Source organism: Uranotaenia lowii, chromosome 2 (assembly GCF_029784155.1).
Source record: "Uranotaenia lowii strain MFRU-FL chromosome 2, ASM2978415v1, whole genome shotgun sequence".
Classification (NCBI taxonomy): domain Eukaryota; kingdom Metazoa; phylum Arthropoda; class Insecta; order Diptera; family Culicidae; genus Uranotaenia; species Uranotaenia lowii.
This window is the reverse complement of record NC_073692.1, coordinates 185,163,317-185,188,995: the sequence shown is the minus strand read 5'-3', so window position 1 is coordinate 185,188,995 and position 25,679 is coordinate 185,163,317. Positions and strand designations below refer to the sequence as shown.

General features: G+C 32.8%; 1 protein-coding gene across 4 annotated transcripts in view; it reads right to left on the bottom strand.

The window, feature by feature from the left end:
• Positions 1–25,679, bottom strand: part of LOC129743649 (uncharacterized) — a 1,005,706-nt gene that overhangs the window by 17,595 nt on the left and 962,432 nt on the right. For all 4 annotated transcript variants that reach the window (XM_055735730.1, XM_055735733.1, XM_055735734.1 and 1 more), the window contains one exon: positions 7,006–7,104. In XM_055735730.1, the coding sequence (XP_055591705.1) occupies positions 7,006–7,104 (99 nt within the window). The remainder of the gene's footprint in view (positions 1–7,005; positions 7,105–25,679) is intronic.

The window sequence follows — 25,679 nt, the reverse complement described above, 5'->3', positions numbered from 1 at the left end:
CAATAATCTAATAACGTATTTGTTTATACCCAGTTTTGTACCAGGTCACAACCAGTTTTGCACATTTTGCTGTCATTTTTAAAAGTTTATGCGCTCAGTTTTGCATCCGTAATGCTCCAAATTTGATCTGAAAATGGACGATGAAAACACTAAAAATTCGCGTGTAAGGAATACACTGACGACGAATTATGTTCGTTCTTGTATGATAAACCTCGAATGGAGAAAACGAATACGGTGTATGGGGGTTTCCGCCCGAAGAGGGATTCGGTTTCACGGGATTGATTTAGACGTGTTCACTATATAATGGTCACTTTATTACTAACTAACTATTTACAATGATCGGATATTTATAGCTATTGATGTGAGTGTGTGAGTGTACGCGAGTGTACGCTATTGGTTGTTTGCCGGTGCTATCGTTTGTTGTTGCTATTGTTGGTTTGCCGGCTATTGTCTGCTGGCGTCAATTGCGTGGCTGTTGTTGTTGTTATTACTGCATGCGTGTGTTTGGTTCGAGAAGGTTCTCGACCAGGCTTGTAAGTGGTCACCATCGTTTGAATTTTTCCGGAGACAACCACCACACATCGTTCGTGACAATCGTGGAGAGCGCATTCGTTTGATCGGAGAGCAAAAAAATGTCAAACGAAATTTTGATCTTTTTTGTGGTTAGTCGTTTGACTTTCATCCCTCTTGCGTAGATAATCGAGATAATCATTCCACATTGTTCGACCAACACATCCAAACATCACCCGGCGCTGCAGAGTGACGAATTTTTTTTCAACAGGAGGGAGTGAATAGAAAAGATTGCATTTGCTTATTGAGTCTGTAAGTTCTGCTGCGTGAAAGAGATAGGCGATGTCGTAAACTGTCGGGAATGATGGTCGTTTGACCATCAAATTATCCCTCTCGTGTACCAAGACACGACATTTCGTTCGACAATCACACAAAGAAGAATGAATGTCGTTTCGTTTGATGGTAGTCGACTGTTCGGCAAGTTTTCGGTCGCATTCGTTTGATGGCACGAACAATGATACTGATAAAAGCAGGCTGTGCGAATGTCAGAGAAAATGTCGATGGTTTACAAGTCTGTTCTCGACTGGACTGACTGATGGAATGTTCGGGAACTAGTTTGTAGTGTTAGTGTTGAGCTGATGATGATGAATGACGGTGAATGATGATGGAATGGTAATGATGGTGATGAAATGATGATGTGAGGGTAAGGTGGTTTACGTCGCCACAGATGTAAGTATCATATTTTCAATTTCATATTACCTTTCATGGGAATGATGCTTTTTGCCGCCTGGGCTGGCCATACTGAGCTGTTCGATTGTTTCTACAACATCTCTGCCATTCACTTACGTTTTTGATCAATGTGTAAGGATGTTGGTTTATTAGCATGTTTATATTATTTTTTTAACCACTTTTTTGTGATTCCAAACATAGAGACTGAAACCTTCTACGTCATAGTTTGACTATTGTCTATTGGCATTGACTATGCTTTACAATCATCATTGATCGAAAAGTATAAGTTATGTAGTATATGACCAGGCTGTAAAAGCAACATTCCCATTATTGGTTATATCACATTAACAATATGATACTTAGATTATTGGTTAACATTTAAAGTCAGTTTTGCTGAAACACTCTACAAAACACGAAAAATAGTGTTTTTACCTGCTTTGATAAGTTCTTTTGTTTCCATGTTGTTAGAAGTGCGTGCTACCTCTATTATATGTGAGGGCAGTTTTTCGATCATTGTTTGTATTCGATGCAAAAAAAGATATTTATTGTCACTATTTCTTTCATAACTCTTCAAGGAGTTGTTTGCCCACAGGTTATAAATCTGAAAAAATACATGAATTTTTAAGTTATAAAAATAAACCAAATTTTCAGTTTTGGGGAAAATCTGAAGACCCCCGGCGCAAATTGTCAGATAATTAAAAAAATCCCCTTATGACATATAGACTGAGTCGATTTGAGGTCTTTTTTTAATTTATCAAACCCTGGAGTCTGAAAAGCTTTGTTTTGGTTCAAAACTCATCTATGATTTTTTGCATAATTTTTCAGTAACGTTGACATGATTAAATTTGAACTTTTAGGATTGTATGCGAAAATTGAATATTATGTACTGAAAATTCAACATGATTTTTGTTTCTTCTGTGGAACCGAGCCTGCTATTGGTTTTTGTGTCAATTTCTTAATTGTTTAAAGCAGGGGTGGCCAAACCATGGCCCCCGGGCCACATGTGGCCCGTGGCTGTCTTTTGGTGGCCCACGAAGTTTTTTTTTTATAAAATGTTAAATGTGCGGTCTTAGCTCTATTTAAGAGTTGAGATTTTTTCTTGGTCTCTGTACCATTTGGAGATAGAATTTTTCAAAATCTGTACCAATCATTCAAGAATTCTAATTAAAAGTAGGAAAAACCTGAATATTTTTTATTTCCCAATATTTGATACATGAACTGTAATTTCGAATAATAGATGTGTATTGTGATGATTTTTCTTATTTTATTACCTCTTACCTACCATTATTCTTAAATGAGAGCTCCTAAATGGGTGCATGACACTAGTTTGATTTATTTATAATCGGTTTTTATATGAATTAAACCACTTTTTGTCAAAGTTTAGAATTTTAGGCATTTTATATCGGAGAATATACTTCATTTGTCAGCTTCCATTGAAATCAACGAAATATTCAATGTATATATCACGGCAAAATAGATACATACATTACATGACAATTTGCACAGGGTGTTTCCAAATGTTTATCAAATTTTTAAATTTGCTCATTTTTGCAGAAGGTACCGTCAACTGGGGCAACACTTTTCAACTTCAATGGCATCTAAAATCTTAATGCCTACAGATAATCATACATCTTGTACATCGAAAGTTTTAATGTTGATGTTACACCAAATTGACGTAGTCAGAAAAATTATTGGTTTAACCAGTTATTTTTAAATTTTCAAAAACATGCGATTTTCACCCTACTAAGAAAAAGAAGTAAGTTACAACAAACTCTGTTATTAATGAAAAATCAAATGAAAACGTTTGAAAACTTATAGTTTCTGATACATTTGTGATATCATAACGCATAAAGCGCCAATTGCAGTAATTTTTGTTTTAGTTCGAATTAAATTTTACATTTTTGTATCAAAAATGCGTTTAAGGAAAAAGTGTAAATTACCTGCAAACATTTAGGGGTAGAAAAGTAATGATAATATTCTATTTGCTTAAATCATGAAAATAAATCTTAGGGTGGATGGAATTTGAATGTTAACCAACGCATAATGCAAACAAAATCATATCCCAGGATATGGAATCGAAATTTACGAGGTTTAGTTCGGATTTTCATTTTATTGCATCTTGCCCCAGACAGTGAATTATAAAAAATATTTATTTTACAAAAATTGGTGATTGCCCAAAAAATATTTTTACACCAATAGTTTTGGTATAGGATAATGGAAACAATATAAATTTTGTAGGTGATATCATTAAGCCAATCCGTCATACTGGGTAAAGTTTTTTACGGCATCGGCAAATGTAGAAAATTGTACACTTATTGCTTGATTTTTTTAATTTTTTTTATGAGAATCAGAAAGTTTTACAAACTTTTTCACGATGTTAAGAACTATGTCATCATCAATTTGTTATCATTCAATGATAACTTTATTAGAGTATATTGAATTAAAAATTGAATGAATGTTGTGGTATACAAATGTTGCATCCAACCCTGCTTTTGTATGGTGCCCCGTTTCACGTTACTATTTATTTCATTTTTTTTTGGCGAAAAAATGCATCAGAAAAAAATAAATTTTAAAATCTGCAGAAAATCATGTCGCATAAATACATAAATTTTGTAATCCTATGGAAAATTTAGGAACCTTGTCACAAACCCGTCAGATGATAAAATGGTTCCCATATCGATGATAATTTCGCAAAAGTTCGAAACCATTTAAAATCCTTCTTTTTATTCTTCTGTTGAAACAATTATTTCGTTATAGGCATGTCTATAGGTACATGTAAAAGTGTGACGTCATTCTTTGATAATTTTTTGAAATTTTTTATTTAAACCATGACTGGTGCAAATTGAAAAAAATAAAACACCGCTCTCAAAATTTCTTAAAAAAAATCAACTTTTTTAATATGATGAAAAGATGAGAATCAATGAATTTTTCGAAAAATTCATGTTATTTACGCTTTATGATTTATCTTTCATTGACTCTCATGTTTCTCTCAAACTTTTCATCATCTTCAAACAATTAATGATAATTTTCAGGAACAAAATGAACCAAAGATGTTATAAAAGCAGAAGACTCGATTAATAAAAAGAGTTCTACGAAACTTCAGAAGATAACGAAAAAGTTATGAGTAAAAATCATATTAAAATTGATTAAAATTGACAATATCTGCGGTATTGGTATCCATTATAAAAGATAGGGAAAAGTTGACCAAATGTTTTTAAATATTTATATTTATTCAAACCTTTTTACGCTTAGGCGAAGGTGTTGAGTTTTGAAAGGAGAGGATCAGATCTGCTCTGTTTTTACCATTAGTCTAGTTTTCTTGTCTAGTTCTAGTAGTTGGTTAGTATCAAGTTTTTGAGCGATTTTCCAAATGACATTAATCGTATTTTCATTCATGAAAAATTGGTCTCCTAGAATAATGGCATTTTCAGAGATCAAATTTTTACTCACTTTGTCCAACTGATTTTCCAGCTTTGCAACTATGCCGAAAAAAAAAGAATGCGTTGCACCTCCTATATTTGAATTTCATTTCCTACTTCAAATTTTTAAAATCTGTTTTTGACAAATTTTGAAGGCGAGAATTTTTGGGATGTAGCCGCGGTTACTGTTTGAAAATCCGATTTCATAGTATGCATTTCATTTGAAACTGAATTTTGAATTGTTAAAGTTATTTCAGTTTTGAAACTATCAATGACGGAGGTCTGGTTAACTTTTGAATTAGTTATTTTAATTTTTTTTTCTAAAAACTTGGTTTGCAAATGAATAACAGATCTTTCATTTTTTGTGCAGCGCTGCCGATTAAGTTACAACATCTGAAATGAGCATTTGTGAAGCAGTACGCACATGTTAGAAATGGGTTGATCTTTTTTATTTCAGGACGCTCGCAGTCGATACATATCATTACATCATTTTCTTTGTCCTTATTATATATCCTCAACATGATACAGAAGTCAAAAATCAGATTTTTCATATTTTGGATAATTGTAAGACCATGAAAAAAAAAATTGATGTACTGTGGAATTCCCATACTAAATATTTGACCCTACAGAAGTTTAAATCATTTATTTGCTCGGTAAAAAAATGATGATGTGGCCTGCCAGTCTATCGCATTTCCAAAATTTGACCCGCCTGTTGAAAATGTTGGCCACCCAGAATTTAAAGAAAATTTTCTGCTGAAAACCTTTGCCGAAAACAGTAACTTCGTATCTTATTAAACAAATAAGTTATTAGGTGTTGAATGGGTGCATGTATTTTGACATTGAAAAACTATAAATTTAGTTGACATCACTGCTGGGTGCCTAGCGAGGTATGGCATGACTCATTTTTATTCAATACCTCGCGAGGCACTAGCAGTGATGTCAATTGAATTTATAGTTTATCAATGCCAAAAGCCATACCCCTCTTAAAAAGCTTATTACTTTTTGGCCTAATGAGATACGAAGTTACGGTCTTAAACAAAGTATTTCAGCGGAAAATTTCCTCTGGAGAATTTAGAAATTGGCACAAAAACCATTAGCAGGCTCGGTTCCACATTAGAAACAAAAATCATGTTGATTTTTTTTTGTATAAAATATTCATTTTTCGCATACAAACCCAAAAGTTTAAATTAACTCATGTCAACGTAACCTAAAAATTCTACAAAAAATCATTGATTAGTTTGGAACCATAACGAAGCATTTAAGACTCAGGGTTAGAGAAATTCAAAAATGAACCCTAATCGACTCAGTCTAATGCGCAATAAAACGAGCTGACATCACTACTACTAGTTGCTAGAATATTTCTACATTCTTTTTAACAATCCTTGCGTAAATCTTTTTTTTTGTCTTTTTGCGAAATTTTACTAGTGGATGTTTAATATTTCATCACTTTAACCGTCTTTGTGTGAAGCTATTCGATTTGGCCTTTTTTTGTGTCGACAAGATCGAATGATTGTACACCATAAGATTTAAATTCAATTTCCAGCAAAAAATAATTCTGGAAACGTTCAGCAATCCAAATTTTTGCTAAAAACCAGGAAACATGGTTCGTTTTGCTGGGTTTTCAACACTTGTTTCTTGTTTGCTGGAAATTTTCCAGCAATCGACCCGTACCGCTGGAAAATCAGCAATCGATCTGTCAGATTCGGACTTGTTTATTTTTGAAGGTAAAATTCAATTGGATGAAAATTGAATGCTTCAAGTTCTGCAAAATGTTCGGTGAGTAGATGGTTTCAATTGATAAAAAATAATGCTTATAGTATTTTGTTTCTATTTGAAAGAGTGATTAATAGATTCTTAATCATGACTGGAGGATACATACAATGCATATAAATGTTTTATGCAGAAAAACCCTAACAACCTCACCGAAGCTCCAAGGCAGCAGATCTCAAACTCGATGTGGAAAAGACCGACTTGCCTTTACAAATCTCTGAAACATCTGTCGATCACGTCAAAAAACTGAATTTTCAACTCAAATGTTTGTAACTGGATATAAAACGTGGAACTACATCTCCGGAGCCAGAAAAAACACACTAGAAATCAAGAAAGTGGAGATCGATAGGTGCTGAGCTTCGAAAATATGTTAACGAGTTACATCAAACAATCGTTAGGTTTACGTTTTTTGATTATAAGGGTTTGTAAAATTCGCCCTGGCACGGTCTGCTAAAGAATTTATTGGTTTATGAGTTAATTACGATGTTTTTCGTTGTCCAACTCTGGGTGAGTCAAAGTTCTGTTTTGCTTAAAATACTCCCTGAGTCAATTGTGCAGAGTCCAGATTAATACTCACCCGATTACGTTTGACCCATCGTCGATGGCAAGAGGCGGGTGTTTCTTGTACGCTGCATCGTCTACCGCGTTCCAACCAGGCGGCACGGCCTTGGGCACACTGTTGAGGGGCGGGGGAGATGTGACGGTTTCGGATAGCAATTTGATGGGGATTTGCGCAAGCGCAGAAAAAAATGGAAACAATAGAAGAAAAAACACAATATTAGTTTATCATCTAATTTCACCTCCTGATGGTGCTTAACAACTATTTGCCAATTAGATTTCTGAATACATTTACACGTTTATCACGGATGCCTAGCACACAGATTACGAAACTTAGCTTAAACTGTATCTTGATTTCATTCAACACTTGACGTTACACTGACAATACGGTTACAGTTATGTAGAGGATTAGAGAGTTCATGAAGCCGCCTCAATATTTTACTCAAGTGACACTCGCAACTGTTATACTGGTATACTCATACTGTTTCTCGACATTTTTTTTTAAATCGATTACTCACAATTAGGATTAAGTAAAATTTTGAAAACTTAAACATACATCTTAGCGATCATTGGAAAGAAAGGAAGAGTTAATAGTAAGTTTGATGAACAGATAATAAAATGTATAGTTTCGTAAACAAGCTTACCCATATCTAGCAGAAGAAGGCGGTACTGTGCAAGAAGAGGCGTCGTGAGTTTTGTTAGCAGTAGTTGAGCACTGAGAGAGATTTCAGCCAGCATTCGGTATACTTTTGTTTTACTTGGTTTTCATTACTTGCTCTTACGAGAGATTAGAGTGAGATACTGCTTCGTGGAAAGAGTTGAAAAGGTATAGGTGGAAAATCTACTAACAGGCAGGCAGGAAAAATTAACTCGACTAACTATGACTATAAAATTATTAGGTTTTTTTAAATTTATTATTATTCTATTATGGTCGTTCAAAAACTGCATAAAACTATCAATTCTGTATGTATTTGCATTCACTGAGTTGACACGAAAAATGGTAGTAATGTTTTATTGCATTTTTGAACAACCTCTCTATACCGTGTATCTTGTTTTGTGTTTGTTACAGTGTAATATTGGAATGTCCGTTGGTCAGTGTTCACTCTTTCAGTAATTCATTCAGTTCAATACGTAAATTCTTTAAAAAAAATCATTTCAGAAACTTATAATTTGTAATAAGTTAATTAGTCATGAACGAAGTTTTTAAATGTAAATATTCTTAACAATGAATGTTTTCTTGTTTTGTTCGTAAATCTTTATGAAATTGAATTTACTGATGAAGTCAACAACCTGGGAATCTTTTTTTAATCAATCTATGTTGGAATCTATAAAACAACATATCGAAAATTTATAATCTGCTTTGAAAAAAATAATCAATGGTACAAAAAACTTGGCTTTCACAACTTGCTAAACCTCTCTGCATGGTTGTAGTGAGTTGCCAAACATCGAGCGAGGACCGTTAAGAAAACACTTGGCGAAAGAAGTTTTTTTTTCTGGTGATGTCCAAACACATGTAGGCCGAAAACGTTAAAAAACAGCCTAGGTTTCCTCTAGAACTACCGAGAAACACCAATCGAAAAAAATCATAAGTGTAAATTCAGGATGAGGACTCAAGAACAGAGTGCAAGATCAAGTTAAATTTTTTTGTTTCAATTATAGTCGTTTTACCGTTTTATCTTAATGGCATTCGCAACTTTATATCAAAGTTGCAGTTGGCGAACAGTTATTGAAATACTCATCCGGTAAAACTGTGTTCGATGTTTGCTCCTGGGCTCAAATTTGCGGACATCGGCTCAGGAGACAACTGACTTGCCAACTGAGCTATATCACAAGCCCGAGATCAAGTTCCAGAATCTCGAATTAGGATCAGAATCCGGAATCAAGATTCTAGATATTTATCAGAATCTGGGATCGTGGTCCACGATGCAGATCAAGGGCCACTATCCAAATTCAGAAACCGGAATAAGATCCAAGATCCAGGATCAGGATTAAGATCAGGACTCAGGATCAAGATTCAAGATTCAGATAAGCGTTCAGGACTCAAGATCTGGATCTAGGATTCACAATCCTAGAATCAGAATACGAGTTTAGGAACAGGATAAAGAATCAAGATTTTGGATCCAGGGTTAGAGTCTGTACAAAGAATCTGGGATCCAGAATTTGGTACCAGGATCGTAATATACATTTTGAAATAGGATTAAAGTACACACTGATACCAGCATCATAATTCGGTTCAGGATAGAGATATGAAATTTGCTTCAGTATATTCATCAGGATCTACAAGCGGGTTCCATGATCGAGGTTAGGGTCAAGGACTCCGAATCAAAAATTAGAATCAGGGTCCAGATAAAAGTCCAGGATTCGAGATCACGAACGGGGATAAGGATAAGGATAAGGATGAGGATTTAGATCAGGATGTCATATTAAGGTTATAGAGTCCAGAATCCACGATCTGGATAGAGAGTGCAGAATTCGAGATCAAAATACTATCCGGATCCGGGATTATGATCCAAGATCTAGATCCAGGATAAGGATCAAGATGAAGAACCTAAAATAAAAATTCAGGAGTAGGATTTAATATTTAGTTTTGAGTTTAATATGGGCAAAAGTAAGTTGAACTAGACTTAAGTAGAATAACTTAGTATTTGAAATGCTTATCTGAACGGTGGTTCATCCTTAGACTAAAATAAATAAGATCAGGTCGGAGGATCCTCCTGAGTTGAGGACCAGAGTCAGAGTCATTATCATTATCAACACCCGAATTTAAGGATACAAGACCAAAATCGTTATCAGGACAAAAAATTCGGAATCAGGGTTAGAGTTCAGGGTGAAAATCCAGGATCAGAGTTTTGAAATATTGGAAATTAGTCCATCAGGAAAGGTTAGTTTCTCAGAGAATTTAAAGAAAATGATAAAATCTTTTTATGTTGAAAATGTCGAAATATAACTGATTTGAACCCGCAATTTCCGACGTTCTATGGCCAACGTTGCTAGGGAATTGCTTCGTCATCGTCCAAGTTATTATTCATTTCTCTTGTCTACTAGAGCTTAAGTTGAAGTGTAAAAAAAAAATTATAGTTCGGGAGTTGAATCCGGGATCCATAACCAGAAATCAAAATCAGGATAAGGCTCTGTATCAAGATTAGGTTCAGAATTTTGTTTTGGATCAGCTTCAGGAAATTCATTCAGGATCAGAATTGGAATCAAAATCAGGATGGTCCTGCTCTTTTTTGTTAATGAAATTGTAATTGTAATTATGAAAAATGAAGAGGTAACGTTAAAAAAAGTTGTGTGATACTCATACAACCGATAGATGAAGAGTAATTAACGCTGACACATCAGAATTTCATTGACAGAATTGTCGTAATTCTACGATAACTTTTGTATACTAGGAAAATAAATAGGAAATAGGAGAAAACTTTCAATTATTGGTAAATCAGATATTGCTTTTTCATCGCAGTTTTTGCACTGATGTTTTTGTGCAGATGGGCAGTTTAGGTTGTTTGCTATCGCATTAATCATTGGAATTAATCAATTTCCTCAATTAAATCTGTTTTTATAGTAATCCAATACATGCTTGAAAATTACACTTTTCAAAAAATGGCCGGGTAAAACGGACACTGCAAAGAAAAGGTAGATTTTTCCGGAAAATGCTGTAAAAAAACTAATTTTCGTGAGTTAAGTATTTGAAAACGTTTTTAAATCAAAATGGAACCAACTGGTCCAAGGTCAGAAGCGAAACAGTGTGGTTTCGGAATTACGTATTTTATAGGCGTTTTTTCACCGGGGATCCTGTTTTTACAGTTTTTAAGGTCTGTTTGAGATGCACAGAAAAAATTTTGACTATTACGTGTCACTGAAAACTGCAACCTTTAAAATAAATCACCTGTAAATAACAAAACCTGTAATTTTAAATTGTTTTCCTTGAAAGTTAACGAAGAATCATTTATTATTACAGCAAATGTCCTGTAAAAAAGTTTTACACTAAAAATTAAATGTCACGTAATCATGTTTTCGACCTGTAAAATTATGGTAAATGTCCTGCTCCTTTTTGTTACAGGACATTTGCGTAATTTTACAGGAAATAATTTTTGCTGTGTGGTGAGTGCTTTTCGACCGACAATTGCTCTTGCCAAGGCATTTTGAAGGCATATGGAGTAAACCGATGAAAAATTTAAATTTTCGGAGCAACTTATGTGTCCAATTTATCCATCCATTAGGTGTCCGTCTTACCCGCCTAAGCAACTTTTTTTCTCAAAACATTTGTTGCTCAAGCCCTTTTTCAAATTTCAAATCTTATTAAGCGTTTAATACAAAATTCGTGTCATGTTTTACAAACGCATATGCATTTTCAATATTATTAGACATTTTTTTCCGAATATAAAAAAAAACAAAATTGGTAGTATCTTCAGTTTTTATTCTATATGCAGATTGGAACTTCTTGAACCTAGTTCTATTTCATAATTCGATGATAACAAAACTTCGAAATAGCGATTCTGAAAATCAGAATCAGATTCATAATTCGAAAATTTTAGTTAAAGTTAGATTCACAAGTCGTATCAAAAATAAATAATTGAAATAATGTGTGCAGTTTAAAGTCCAAAACTTCAAAATTTTAATTATAGATTCTGATAGAGGGCTTTGAAATACATCTCGGCTCATATTTAAAATTCTTATCTGGAATTTGGATTCCGAAATCGTTTTGAAATTCGGAAACAAATTCAAAATTTTAATTTCAAATGCAGGTTTAGAATTCAGATTTAGAATTAATATCCAAAATTCAGGTTCTTACTCAGCTCGTAGATGAGTCTTAAAAATATCAAAACGCCTATTTTGCTTAGGAATTCGAATCGCTTAAGATCGCAGACTTGTAATTTGTATCGTTAGTTCGAATTAAAATTTTCAGCTGAATATCACTACTTTAAAGAAGAATTTAAGTTCATTTTGCAAGTTATGTTACAAGAAAAAAACGTGATTTTTTTTGTTAAAAATATCATCAACAACAACATCAATTTTTTGAATCGATTTTTAAATAAATATATTTGCTAATAAAGAAACATGTAAGAAAAAAATCTCAAGGAATTCAATATGTGTTCGCGGTGTATAATTATTATTGAATTTCAAACTAAAATTGTTAATTGCAAGAATTTTTAAGCAAAAAATTTGAATCGATTACTTTTAACTTTGAAAATTTGATTTATTTTCATCGTTAGTTAATATCTCTGCACTTAGGCTTTTTTGAAAAAAAGATCTATGCTCAAACCAAATAAACTAAATCTTTTAGGACTCTTGAGCAAATTTTAAGATTTTAATACCGATGAAAGTAGTTTCTCTATTTTGTAAGGTTAATAAGACAAATTTAGCTTACTATTTGAAAGATTTAGGGCTATATTATCAAAAATTACGATTTAATACAAAAAACTGTTGATGTTAATTAATTTTGAAATGAGTGTTCATGGTGCAAATAATAATGCTTTTCAAAGTGTTTTTTTTATTCATGTATCGTTTGAGCAAAAAATATCATAGAAAAATCAGTGACCAAACTTCCCCCTCATGAGACGGTTCTTCCTACGTGACACTAGGAATCCCCTAGTTCAGTGGTCGGCAACCTTTACAGTTGGAAGAGCCAAAAACTTCAAATTAAAAAAAAATCGGAGTTTGCATGAGCCACATTCAAGATTTATTGTTTATGTTTCAAACAGAATTAGCTTTACGAAAAAAAACCATTAGAGTTTTTTCTAACTCTTGGATATTTCTATTAATCTATTAAGTACATGGATTCTCTTATAAAATTTCATTGTTTGGTTTTATATCAATTTCAATCCGCTGGCAAATATCGAGTCAGGAAAATTTAAAATCCATATCAAGCTTAAATCAATACTTTGCATGATATTGACGTGAAAGATTTGAACATATCAACATAAGCAATTTTTTTTTCGCAAAGATAAATAAAATAAAACAAAAGGGAAAAAAAAATTTCTTCAAATTACTTAACTTTTTTATACATTGCTCAGATTTAGCACATCCTTTCCAAAATTCAGGAGTATGAGGTTAAGTTCAACTGAAATTTATGTAGCCAATTTAATGACAACAAGCAAACGTGTCTTTGGAATTTTATGCATCTGGATTATTCAAAAATCCTATTTTATGTCACATGTAATTCGTCAGTATTTTGCGTCCAATTGAATGAAGAATGAAATTCGATACATTGTAGATTATTCATCAATGCTCGCTAAAGCTTAGTTTACTGGAAAAAAAAATCTGTGATTTGACCAGTATAAATCTAGAAAAAGTGTGATTTTGTAGTGTTCATTGAAAATTCGTGACAAATAATACAGAAACAGTGCATTTAACTGAAAAAAAAGTTCAAGAATACTTTTTAAGTTTCGAAACAAAAATTAATAAAAATAATCATTGAATGAAAAAAAAAATATGTCCGTTACTGCATAATAATAATAATATTCATATATGACCGTTTAAATCTGTTACTGATACTTTGTTCAAAATTGGTGTGCTTTTAAGTAAATTTAAGCTGCAGGCATTACACTTGAAAATTTAATTGTGCTCAAAGACTCAAAGGTTCAACTTTTTTTTAAATACATACAATTTAATTATTAAAAAAACTGCTTCGGGATGTAAAGTTCAATTTAGATATTAATTACAGTAACCTGTTATTGAGTTTTCAAAAAGATTTTCAGAATTGAAATTTTCATCCATTTTCAATGCTGATTCGATTTTTGAAAGCTGTTAAACTTTAATTTGTTATTCTAAATTCTTAGTTTTCAAACTTTATATTTGAATTTCAAATATCTATTCACATTTTAACCTGTCATTTATTAAGGAAGCTTTCCAGATTTTTTTCATTTCTGTATGTATCCAAGCCAGGCAAATCGAAGCCGGTTTCTTAATTTTAAATTCAAAACCGGGTAATATCCGGGCAAATCCAGCAAAAATCAAGGTATTATCCATAAAAAGACAAGAGAAAAGCTGAAGAATAAACACACGAAAAATTATTTTTTACCAAGGCACATCAGCGGCATTCAAATCTTGTCTCACAATTCATACATTAAAAATTATCGTTTTCAATTCAAATAAATAGGAAAGGATTGAGGTTGTTTTTCCAATATTTTTATGTTGATTGAAATAGTTGATTAATTCTAATTAGATTTTGAAAATTTGAACTGATCAATTTTCCTAGAGGGCAAAAAATGTTTGCGAATGCTTAAAATAGAAAAATTAATGAAAGTTATGTTGTATGATAATAAAAAAGAGGCTATCGAAGAGGCTATCTACTTTTAGTTTTTTTTAAATAAACAATAATTTTTCTGTTAGTTACAGCTCAAATTTTGTGTTTGATTGATTCGAAAATATACACACGTTTTGCAAATAAATGAATGATTTTAGTTTATGTGTTTTAAACAAACAGTTTTTCTTTGCATTTGCAGGTTAATGATAAATTAAATCTTGACCGCTATGCGATGCTTCAAAAACAGTGAAAAACGAAAAATTGTAAAATGCCTTTCAGTCCTTGTCGATTGTTCCTACAGCAGTTGCAATTTCAAAATTTTCTTCTGGACCTATGAAAATCCGTGTGCCAGGTCACACAATTCATTTATAGGTTTAGCACGATTTTGTATATTTTATACAAATATCTTAAAATGTTTTGGCAGTGAGTTGATTGTCGACCTATGCCCTAGTTGAAACTTTCAATATTAAAAGTTCTGTTTCAACATAAAATTCAGTGCAGTGTGGATTTTTTCTTGATTTTGATGGCCCCTCTTAGGGGTAAGGAGTTTCAGTCATTTGCTCTCTGGAGCCACTAGCTTTTTTTTTCTTTTAATTTGTTAAATTCATATAATATTTTATTATTTGCTCACTAGCTAAAACTAAAGTCTCAGTGCATCAACCTAATCAACCTTCCCATAAATAACCTCCCCAAACATTCCTCTTTCCCCTCCAAAAGCAGAATGAATCTAAAGTAGTGCAATCCATATTGTAAGAAAACTGCGAGTAGTGCTTTGATGTGCGGCGGCGTCCCCGAAAGACTCTGCTTCCAGCAGAATTTTATGTTCTTTAAGCATCATTACTAAGTAGGTACCTACTCGTCGCCCAAAAAGATAAGTAGAAGGCAAATGGGAAGTTTATTACATTCAACATCAGCCTGAGGCGGCAGCGACAGAAGCCGAAAAAAAGAGAAAAAAAAACGACAACAAAAATGAACAACATGTCAACGTCTGTTCCGCTGTGATGGGCCAGATTGCTTCTTGACATTCCTCCCGAATGTGTTGACATTCGCCAATGTTCCAATTTGGACGCAACGACCACGAGTCTCTCTTTCTAGCACCCGTAAGAAGAAACTAAATGTCATCCTTGGCCTGGTATCGTCGTCGTGGCGGTTCTTCGCTTTGGATAGAACGACGTCATTGTGGCATGATGTGATGAGCCCTACACAACACTCTTCTGGCAAGTCTTCCGTGAATGGAGGCTTTTCGAGGCGTACGACGACGACGACGCAGGCAGGAGGACCAATCTTTGTTGTTGTCGGCGCTGTTGACGGAGAATTCTTTGTCAGAAACTCACAACACCGAGTGCCTCTCCACGCCAATGAAACGTACCCAGCGCTAGACAGTTTCCCCAGACATTTTGCGGTTGATTCGACACTTTTATAGCCTCATCCGACTGTTATCTTAATGGGGTTCTAATTGAGTTTTAAGTTTGTTGATGGGATATGTAGGTACGTAACGCTGGTACTGCTAAATACTGAGCAGCTATTCAGAGGAAGACTCGGGTGTTGAAGTTCCGTTCCGTTGATAAAACACAAAACAGATTGAAACGGTCATTAGGGATAAGAAGTGCTGCTTTCTCGGGCCTCGGCTAATGTCATCTATTTTCTACTTAGTAGAAGTGCTCTATTATCACTTTGTATCTAGTAGAACCATTTTATACATGTCAGTTTTGACACCTTTTTAAAGCTTTAGATTTTTTCATCGTTCCCTTGATTTTAATTTTGTAATTTAGTGTGTTAGTTTTTATGAATATTTTCTCGGATTAAATTGAGTCAATGCCAAATTTAAATATCGAAAACATAGCATTCCTCGCATAAAAAAAATCCATACAGTAGGTATCTGAGAAATCCATGCAAATTTTATCTTCTATCTAAAACATAAGTGAGAACAAAATAGAAACAAAAAATATTATGATGACATAACAAATATTTCTCTTTCTTCTGGAAGAATTAAAAACTCCGCCAGTTTCTGATACATTTCTTTTATGCCAAATATTTTCCTGTCGTAAAACGTAAAAGATCATTGAAGAGAATCAAGAGGTTTGGGCTCGAATACCACTTGGAGGCAGTCGAAATTTTGCTTCCAGGATTTCAATATCTTTTTTTAATTTTTTAGTTACGATATAATTAATAAGTGGTGGCTCCATAGAGTACTATTTTACAGGCTGTGGCTTCCATGAAATTTTTATATTGCATGACTCGCTAACTTTTCGAACAAATGGAACCAAATTTAAAGTGCTGAGAAAATCTTTTAATTTGCAAACCTGGGTTCAAGTTCTGAAATGCGAAGAAGTTTAAAAGTTTACTAAAAAAAATAAGTAAGATTAAATGGAAATTCAGAAAGGAAATATTGTATCTGCGAGATGAGAACAAATATAAAAAAATATTTGTACTATTTTTTTAATTTTTACCGTGGACTTGGATAAAAATTTAATGTTATACTGAATGTTTAAAGATACTTTAAAGATTGATTTAGATATTCGTTTCGCTTTTTGAAAACAAATTAAAAAAAGATATATATAGTTTATAAAAACTTTATTAAACTTCTTGGAGCTGTTTTATCGAAAGCTGATGTCAAATTCAATGTTAGATAATTTAGTAGAATAATAATATTTAGGATTTATAAATACGAAGAAACTGGAAAATAAGGTAATGCTTTTCAAATCAATTGACTTATAAATGTCAACGTTTTTGGAATCATTAATTTATTTACATGTCAAAAATCCGCGTATCACAATAAGGAACACAATTAAAAATAGTATAAGTTTATTGGAAATACTCTCTGGAGCCACCTAATTTTTTTTATAAAATCATTAGCAGCAAAAGAGCAATACAAAAGTCGAAAGAACCTGACATAGTTCTTGAATTGCAATGCTAAATTCTTAGGAGTAAAAAAGATTCTAACTTAGTTAGCAATTAACAATAAAAATTCACTCTCAGGAAGACCTTCAGAAATAACTAGATCAAAAAGTGAAAAATTACGTCCAAGAAGTATGAATTTGGATTGAACAACGCTTACTCTTCGAATTCAAATGGTTTACTTCGCTTAGACGTTTTTGAAACCCGTTTTATAGAGATCTGAAAAAAAAAATCCGATCAAAGTCTTTTACTCTACCTTAATAATTTAGAAGTAAGAATTTTCTGTCATGAATAGAAATGAACAGAAAGAAGACGCAAACGTCTTCTTGATTCTATTGTAGATTTATGTACTTAAGCTTTAAATTTAAGATGTGTTACTAAACAATCTGGATTCAGATTTAGATCTCACTAAGGGGTGCCTATTTCAAGTTTACATTTCGCGTTTCGCAAAAGTAATAAAAAATGGTTTTGAGATTTCAATTCTGACTTTTAGTTTAGATTCGGGATTTGAGAATATTTTCCTTCATAATATGCTGCACTAAAAAGACAACTGTAACGTTGATATAAAGTCGTGATTGCCTTGAAGATGATAAAACGACTATAATCGAAACAAAAATAAAAAATCTATGCTATATTCCTTATGAGAAATAGAAAAGAATTTTGAAACAATCGGGCAACTGTTGAATGCGGATTTTTAATCAGTTAATTAAAAAAAAATCTATCAACTCACAATCAGGTTACGTGTAATATTCCTCACAACTTAAATTCCTAAAATATTTGAGCTTGCAGTTCATTTAACTGCAATAACCCTAAAAGGTGTCCTGTCAGTAACAGTAAAATTTAAATCACGATTCAAAGATCACCCCCTCGCCTCTCCAGATTTCACCTCGCTCGGTTCCCTAAATGAATAGAAAGTTCAAACCGGGAAAATGCAACCATTAACATTGTACAGGGCCATAAAACCCAACCGGAGCATCCTCCCTCCTACATATCTGGTAGTAACAAGCAGAAGATGCTGTTGCATCAGTTTAGTTTTTATCATGTTGTTCAAACAATTCTGGGATCCCCTCTCGGTCGGCGGGTCAGATTTCGCTTCCAGTCTGCTCTAGCCAGACACAAAACAGACCGGCTGGGCTGGATGCTTGCTAGAAAGACGTTGTTAAATTTTGCTGTTAAAGAGAGCCCTCCAGACAACATTTTCCCTTGCGCTAGTCCAGCAGACAGTTCTCTACTGGGGTGTAATGTTGCAGCAGCGTCCCGAAAACACGCCACCGGCACATATAAATAGATGAACTTTCAAGTGCCCTGCCATCCTACAAGAGAGTTTGGGACTGTTATAGTCTCTGGCTACAACAGGCCATTTAATTAGTCAGCCGCTAATTAATTACTAATTGCAAGTCCTTGTTCATCCGAGCTTGAATGTTTGATAAAAGAAAAAACGGCTAAAGCAATCAACGATACAGAATTATGCATGAACGTAAGAAATCTTAGAAGGCATTATAAGCAGCCTTCACGGTACAACATGGGTGCGAAGTGCACGCAAGTTTTTGTACTTACTTGCACACAACTTTTGAGGCGCAAGTTCAACACGCACCCAGTTAAACTCACCGCACTCAAAGTGTAGGGTGCAAGTTCGAGCTCGTGTTCGAACTCGGGTGCGAACCCGTGTGCGCGCATCCATGTTCAGAATCCAGGAAACGGAATCAAATGCAGAAAGTGTAAGCGCTTGAATCTTAGGTAACTTTTTTGTTTCAATTCCAATCGTAATACTGTCTTCGAGTAAAATGTTTGTCTTGATTTAGGCTTTGAGAAAATTATTTTAAAAAATCAATCGGCTAGTGGATAAAAAAATTATTAATGAAAAATCTGATTTTTGTGTATCTCTCGAGCAAAATATTTCTTAATCCCATTCACGCGTGAGGCTCAATCGCAACCCCTTCCGATGGTCAAATTTTGCTTAATTAGGCTTGTGAACTTCTGGTAAGGCAATGTTTAATTTTAGCTTGGAGCTGGTTAGATTTACCATGTTTTATTCTTCCTATGCTAATATTACTTACGTAAAGTAACCATAACCGGAAAAAAAAACTATGTGTTTTTGAAAAAAAAGTTCTATATTTCTTTGATTTGATTCCAGAATTCTGTGACAAGATTCTGTGATGTTTTAATACGATTTTCACTGAAAAACATTTAGCATATGCTTATTTTTGCAATAAATATCACAGAAATCACTAAACAGTGTTAACTTTATAACATTTTCGTGAATTTGATTCAGAAATCCAAAGTTAGTATGGTATGGTATGGTATGGTATGAAAATTTATAAGTTTGGAAAAGTATTCAAAATACCAAAAATCTGTAAATATTTTGTTCTATGACATAGAATCTGTGACGAAAATATGCTCAAAATTCTGTGAAATTATAGATTATTCCGTGATTTCGGCAACCTTGACCATAACTTCTACAACTTTCAACCGATTTTTGATAAATAAGAACTTAAAATCTTTGTTTTATATCAACATTCAAGTTCTGTATAAAGCAAATAATATAAGAATGTTACCATCGCAATAACTTTTCTGTTCTAAGTCCATTCGGATTACAGTCTTCGAGTGAAATATTTTTCTAAATTCAGGCTTTAAGAAAATTATCCATAAAAAGCAACCGGTCAGTGAAGAAAAAAGTTAATAATGAAAAACCAGTGTCCGCGAGTTCGAGCCCAAGACTAAACACCGAACACAGTTGTACCGGATAGTTTTTCAATAAAGATCCGCCAACTGCAACGTTGATAAAGTCGCGAATGCCATAAAGATGGTAAATTGCCTATAATCGAAACAACAACAAAAAAATTCTCCGATTCAGAGCCCGATATCACATTAAAAATATAGGTAATTTAAACGAAGTTTGAAAGACGGTAAAAACATTATTTCATGTACGACTAATTCAGTCTACAAATACTCGAAAAATCAAGTACGGCTTATTATGACTTTTGAGAATGATGAACATAATCTTTCCATGAAGTAATTATGTAAAAAACAATTAAATAACAAGATAATGCGAAACACAATTGTAAAACAATTTATTGTCCTGGAATTAACAGGGCTTTTATAATTCATATAACGAATTAATTGTAAAACAAATAAAAAAAAATATATGTAATTCTCAATTTGATAGGTGTACAATAAAATAAGTTATTAAATTTTTTCAACATCTTACCAGTGGAAAGTTACCACTATGAAATCTATTCAACGAATCTTCTAAACTATTATGTTATTTATTTTTTCCATTTTTGTCAGTATCATAGTTAAAATATTTGTTGTCATTTCTAACCCTTCAAAGTTGTTCGGGTCAATAAGAACCGAAGCGCACATTTCAAACATCTTAAACATCATCCCAATATACTGAAGAACTGGGATTTTTGAAAGACCATATATGTACTTTCAAAATGATAATCAAATAAACAACAAAAAACTAAAATTAAATTTAAAAACATCGGAGAAATTAAATATAGTTAAGCAAAGCCAAAATTATATGTCGTTTTTAAAGTAAAACTTTTTTCTAGTGGAAGATCCCACTTTCATTGGATCCCAACATATCTAAACATTGTCGGATAGATGTATTCTTGAAAATTCCTAACATCAATGAAACATTCAAATACTGCAAAGCTGTCAGAAAGTATGAGTATTTTGAAAATATAATTGATTTTTCTTACTTTTTTCTGTCTGAACAAGTTTCTTAAAAGCAGGTAATACAAATCGACTTAATTTTAAAATGTTGAGTAGTTTGAATAAGTAACCTACACAATGAATATCATATCATAAAATTCGAATAACATTTACGGCCTGGGGAACGCCATCAAACCGCAACTCAAATTTCCCCGAAACGGATGTTTTTCGAACAGCTTTGGAAGGTTAATATTTTGCAAATTTTGGCCATTTGTAATATTCTTGGCATTCTTTAAAATTTTCATCTTTTTATAATTTAGGCATTTTTAATATTTTTGTCATTGTTGAAATTTTAAATATTTGATCGTTTTCCATTCCTGTCAATTTGATCTTTTTTTCATTTTCAATTATTTAAATTTTGCATAATTTTATATGATTTCTACTCGCCATGCGATTGTTTATCCATTTTATGTTTTCATTTTTGAATGCCTCATAAATATAAATATTGTTTCATAAAGTTTGCAGAGCGAGAGTTGAAACGGCAATTCCCAATTATTTCATAAAATCCGGTTTTCTGAAAAACAATCTTGTTCCAGACAAACAAATTTTCGGCCAATTTTTTCCTTCGTTTTCTTGCTAACGGACAAAAAAATTTTATCAACAATTTTCAAAAACCAACGATTTATATATTTCGGTTTTAGCACCCCATGCATAACTCCAAAAATGCTCAAAAAACAGCAGTGAACTGAATAACATACGCACAAACGATAGAAAAACTAACTGAAGAAAACTGCATTCAACTCCCATGCATACCCAGGCAGACACATTCAATCTCAGCTCAACCAACCACTATGAGTACAAAACTCGGTACGAACCCGAAGCGAACCAGGGTACGAACATCGGAGCGCGCACTCGGGTACAATAAATGTGCTCGAGTTCAGGTTCGAACTAAACCCAAGTACAAGCTTGTGTGCAAGTTCAGAGAAAACTTGCGCCTGGAATTCCGCACTCAAGTTCGCACTCGGTACATGTTTTCGTGAAGACTGATTATAAGATAAAAATGAGTAGCACGAGCTGGAGGGTTGTAATAAAATGACTTGGTCAATGGAGCCACTATATTTTACATGATCTTTTTTTTCAGGGATTTTAAACCAAGTTGGTTCATTCTTCCCGCCACTCAGTTCAGAAAGCAAATGAAAAATTTAGGGATAACTACCTAAATTTTTCATGTAAATATTTTATTCTAAATATCAAACCCAATTTCAAAAGAAAATTAATTCAGATTTCATTATTGGAGTTCGCACTTTGACAACTTTGGGAGGTAAGATTAAAACAAAAGCAATTTGCTTAGATGGCTTTATTTAGCTCGAGTAGACTTAGTAGACTTAGTATGAAAAAGTACAATGGAAAATTATTTCTACATCTGCTCTACAATAAAAATTAAAAAAAAATCACTGATTGAATTTTCGAGTCAGACCCAACTCTGGCCCATCCCAGAGTGTCTAATCTCGGGATTCTTCTACCGAAAATTCCTAGGAATCAAAACATTCGGAAATTTCCGAAACCCGGTAAACTCTGAAAAATCCCGGGAATACCTGAACCCAATAAATTGAGCTTTTAGTTGCTTAAAATTTACATTACTTAAATAAGAAAAAAATCATTAGATTTAGCAGAGGAAATGATTGTTGTACCTTGATGTATGGCTTATATTTGAAATTTTTTTTTCTAAAAACTGGTACATACATTGAATTTGATAAAAAATGTTTTTTTGTTCGATCACTTAGTGTAAAAGTGAAACACGAAAAAGAACCTGGAAAACCAAAGAAACGCTTCGAGAAGAATAAAAATGTTCTGTTTTTCAACACTTATATCATTTATAGCTTCCGTTTCACAAACTGTTGACAGCAGCAATATAATCGGCAATGAAACTGAAACGGTACTGGATATGGAAACAAATGGATAGTTTTCTGATAATTCATGAGATGACCTGAAGTCTAAAAATTAACTTCTATCAATAGTGTAAAAATTTTCTCAATTAGTTGAAACTTTTGCAGCAAGAATCAGCCAATTTTGTCGGTTAAAGTACTAACTAATTAATACACTTGGTTTTTGAATTCATATTCTATTCTATTTTTAAGTTCCTTCACTAGGGTGATAGCCAAATAGGTCATGTCGAATTCCGAAAACCAACAAAAAATACTTTGTAGATTGGTCCAAAAAACTCCCCTGTGCAAAATTTCTGCTCAATCGGACTTGATTCAGGCTTGCCTCAATGCGCTTAAATTTTCGGTTTTTAATCCTTAAAAATCAAACCCCCCCCCCCCCCCCCCCGGGGCAAAAGAAATAGCAAAAATCAATATTTGATGCCAAATCACTTAAAAATACCTGAAACTTAAAAATATATTTAGTGTCATCTTAAAAAATAAAAAAATCCAAAAACCGGCTTTCAAATTTCAATAATTACCAAAGGGAGGGGATCACAGGAAATTTGGAAAATCTCAATTTTTATGTCAAATGACTTAAAAATGCATGAAACCTCGAGATTCGAAATTTTAATTTTGATGCTTAATGACTTTAAAATGCATAAAACCTCGAAATTTGGTGTAATCTCGAATAAAAAGTTTGGCCAAGAACCTAGTTTCTGGAACTTTCTTAACAAAACCATCCGTTTTTCTCCGTCCCAGAAAGTCGATTTTTGACCAAACATTTTTTTTTAGATAGCACCAGATCTCGACGAATCATTTCAAGCAAGTGATTTTGGCATAAAAATTAAAATTTCGATTTCCCGAATTCCTTTGGTCCCCCTTTTGTTGATTTTTGAGAGTCAAAAACATGAAACTTTGAGGCACCCCTAAATCTACAAAATGTATATTGTCAGTTTTCAAAATTTGATCATGAAATTACTCCTATAAATCCATTGTCCCCTCAACGTTCACTGATTAATTTAATGCGTTTAAATGTGTTTCAACCATCAGAACGAATTTAATAGACTCCCTTCGGGCCCGAGGAAAACCACCTAACGTTCCAGTGAGAGATGTACTAGCTGTGCTAGATTTGGACTACATGTTTGAAATCTACTCTTTTCTAAAAGCTATCGATCTTTGTCTATAATTCTATTTTATTTTCATTTTTCCCTTTCTATTTTCTTTTTTCTTCTAAAACATGCTAAGCTAAAAAAAAAAACGATTGTAAAAACAAAAAAAGCGAGTTTGGCTCCTTGAAACTTATTTGTATGAGCCGTTTCAAATAAAGAATTATTTTAAAAAAAATGTGTATATGTGTGTCTTTTCATCGTCTACTGCAGAAACTATAAAAGATGATTAAAAATCGATGGGAATACAAATAACGTTGATACCGGTAGCTTAACATATTTATCTAAAAGAGGTTTTTTTTAATATTTTTTATTTTTAAAGAGTGTAATAAATAGTAACATTTGTTTTGATTTTTTTTTTAAATTTTTTATATTGCAGATTGATTTGTGAAAATAATAGTTTTTAATGCTTAACAATACTACCTACTATTGAGAAATTAAAAAAAAAACATACAAATACAATTTGATATGCAGTAGAGTGTTTAAATCTTCTTTTTGATTTTTTCCCGGGATTCCGCGAATTTACAGAAAAAAAGATCGTCAGTTTTCCAGATTCCCGGGAAGGTCAAAATGGCTGGAAAATTGACACTCTACTCATCTCTGGGTCACATTTTTAAATGTAATTTTAACAGTTTTTAATATAGAAGCTAGTGTTATATTTAATGAAGAAACCCAATCCAATGAGAATGCTAAAATTTAACGGCTTTACTAGCGTGAAAGATTTGGTCGCTGGAGCCACTTTTTTATCTACACTTTTCCTTTCAATGTAATTCATTGTAATTGCTCATATTTTTGAACAAAAGTTGAAAGTTAATCGCCAACTTGATATATTTTTATTTCAGATTTTTGTAGAAGATTATGTAAGTCATTTATTTCAACTCTATGGAGCCAACGCTTAAAATCAATAAATAATTAAAAAGACACGTTTGCTGGAAATTTTTGACCAGTTCTATCCGATAATTTTTGTTAATAGAAATTTTTCTCTTTAATATAAAGTGTGTCAGTTTGAAATATTATTACGTATTTAAAACCCCCGGGATTTAAAAAAAAACCCTATTTGGTCCAAACGAGCGTGTGAACAAATTTCATGAATCTTGTTGGAAAAATTACTGGCTGTTATTTTGCAACGTTGCAAATAGAGTGATTATTTTATCATGAGAAGAATTCAACAACACTGTCAGATTTCCGGAAGCAAATCATAATATTTTCAGGAATATGATTCTAGCGAAAAACTTTGATTCCCGAGTCTCGAAATGTTTTGATAAATTGATCTATTGAAAATTTTAATTTTTTTACCAAACTTTTTGAGTTATCACAAATTAATTATAAATATGTTCTCTGTTTGCACTTTTTACAATTAATTTTTTGAATTAATGTATAGATTAAGGTTGCCAGAATTATCCGAGCCGGACAAATCCATGCTATTCAATCTAAAAGCATTTGATTTCAAAATTGTCTACAGAAAATTCAGATATTACCCGAGCAAATTTGTCAAAACCCAGGAACTACCCAACAATAATCGAAAAAAAATAACTTTAATTTTTTTTTCAATACTTTTCAGCAGATTTTAAATTGTATTTTGCTTCCATAAAGCCTTTAATGATAAATTTCTCTTAAAACGTGCTCAAAAAATTTCGTTTTGGACATATAGATAAAAAACAACACAATTCACTTTATTTCTGTTCGATTTGGCAAGTAAAGTAAATAAATCCGGACAAAATCCGCGCAATCGGTTCGGACCAGACTATTTCAAATTTTAAATTAAATATCCAGGCAAACCCGGATAAACCGGGCAATCTGG